Here is a 1,601-nt window from a genome sequence, read left to right as displayed (position 1 = left end):
GGTCAGCGTTTGGTCGTGAGCGGTCATTACAATCCTGGGCTTTTATTATTAAGATGGGTTACCAATGAGATCAAGAAAGAAAGAAATAAAAATTTTAAAAACTTCCTGGAAACAAATGAAAATGAACACACAATAACCCAAAATCTCTGGGACATAGCAGAAGCAGTCCTGAGAGGAAAGTTCAGAGCAATACAGGAATACCTAAAAAAAAAAAAAAAAAAGAAAGAAAAATAAGCAATAAACTATTTAACCCTAAACTTAAACAACTAGAAAGAGAGCAACAGAAAGCCAAGAGTAAATAGAAGAAAGAAAATAATAAAAATTACAGCAGAAATAAATAACATATATATATATATATATATATATATATATATATATATATACACACACACACACACACATATATACACACACACACACACTCAAAAATCAATGAAACCAAGAGCTGGTTCTTTGAAATGATAAACAAAATTGATGAACCATTAGCCAGACTCATCAAGAAACAAAGACTGAAGAGGCTGTAGCATGGCTGGAAGTTACTGTGTGGTGGCAGCTAAGAAGGTGGCTGCGGTGGCGGCTGAGGCAGTAGCTGAGGTGGCGACAGAGGAAGGAGAAGATGGCAGATTTTTTGAAAGAACTGCCAGTCTACAACAAAAGCAATTTTAGTCCATTTCCTGCCAACTCAGTGTGTAAAGCCTCCAATCGACGCCCTTCAGTCTACCTGTCCATGCACAAGTACCCATCTGAACAGATCATTGTGACAGAAAAAACAAACATCCTTTTGCGCTACCTACATCAGCAATGGGACAAAAAGAATGCTGCCAAGAAGAGAGACCAGGAGCAAGTGGACCTCAAGGGCGAGAGCTCAGCACCTCCCTGCAAGGTCACACGGACAGACAGCCCAGACATGCATGAGGACACTTAAGACTGATGCTCCCTCATAGGTGCCTCCAGTCTTGTCTGCTCCTCACCCACCTGCTATGAGTAAACATCCTGCCCACCCTCCCCACTGGTTCATATATCCACAGCTTTTCAACCTCATAGAAGCCGATGTATTTATTTTCCTTGAGTCTTTATTTATGCTGTAAAATGTACTGAGCAATGGTTAAAGGGGATGTCAGACCCAGTAGTGTGATGTTGGTAGATGCTTCTTGAAAAACAACATTGTTATTCATTACCCCACCCCACCCCAGATCCTCTCCTCCTGCTCCCCAGTCCTTCTCTGGAGAACCAGAGAGTGTCTTTGAGTGTCTAGAGATAAGCCCTGCTGTAGCTGGGTGACAGAGGTGGGCCCTTCTTCCTGCTTCCCCTGGTCTGGCCTTAAAGACTTGGCCTTGATGCCAGTTCCACCTGGATGTATTTCATACCTGGAGACTGCTCTGAGAGTACACCACAGGAAGAGGTCAACCCTTTCGGATCATTCTCTTAAGTCATTTTATCATGGACTGGTGCATACTCAGTGTCCACCCCAATAAAAGGATCTTTCAAAAAAAAAAAAGAAAAGAAAAGAAAAAAAGAAAGAAAGAAAGAAAGAAAGAAAGAAAGAAAGAAAGAAAGAAAGAAAGAAAGAAAGAAAGAAAGAGAAACAAAGACTGAGGACT

General features: G+C 41.1%; 1 protein-coding gene across 1 annotated transcript; it reads left to right on the top strand.

Annotated features, from left to right (window-relative positions):
* The first annotated feature begins 616 nt into the window (after positions 1 to 616).
* LOC103304666 (DET1- and DDB1-associated protein 1-like) lies at positions 617 to 925 on the top strand. The gene has a single exon (XM_054710408.1). The coding sequence runs from the start codon at positions 617 to 619 to the stop codon at positions 923 to 925; it is 309 nt and encodes a 102-aa protein (XP_054566383.1).
* Positions 926 to 1,601: the final 676 nt, after the last annotated feature.

Source organism: Eptesicus fuscus, chromosome 3, assembly GCF_027574615.1.
Source record: "Eptesicus fuscus isolate TK198812 chromosome 3, DD_ASM_mEF_20220401, whole genome shotgun sequence".
NCBI classification, from domain to species: domain Eukaryota; kingdom Metazoa; phylum Chordata; class Mammalia; order Chiroptera; family Vespertilionidae; genus Eptesicus; species Eptesicus fuscus.
The sequence above is the reverse complement of the archived record's forward strand: the minus strand, read 5'-3'. Positions and strand labels throughout refer to the sequence as shown.

Coding starts and splice junctions, on each gene's coding strand:
- LOC103304666 (XM_054710408.1), top strand. CDS start 617: ATGGCAGATTTTTTGAAAGAACTGCCAGTCTACAACAAAAGCAATTTT.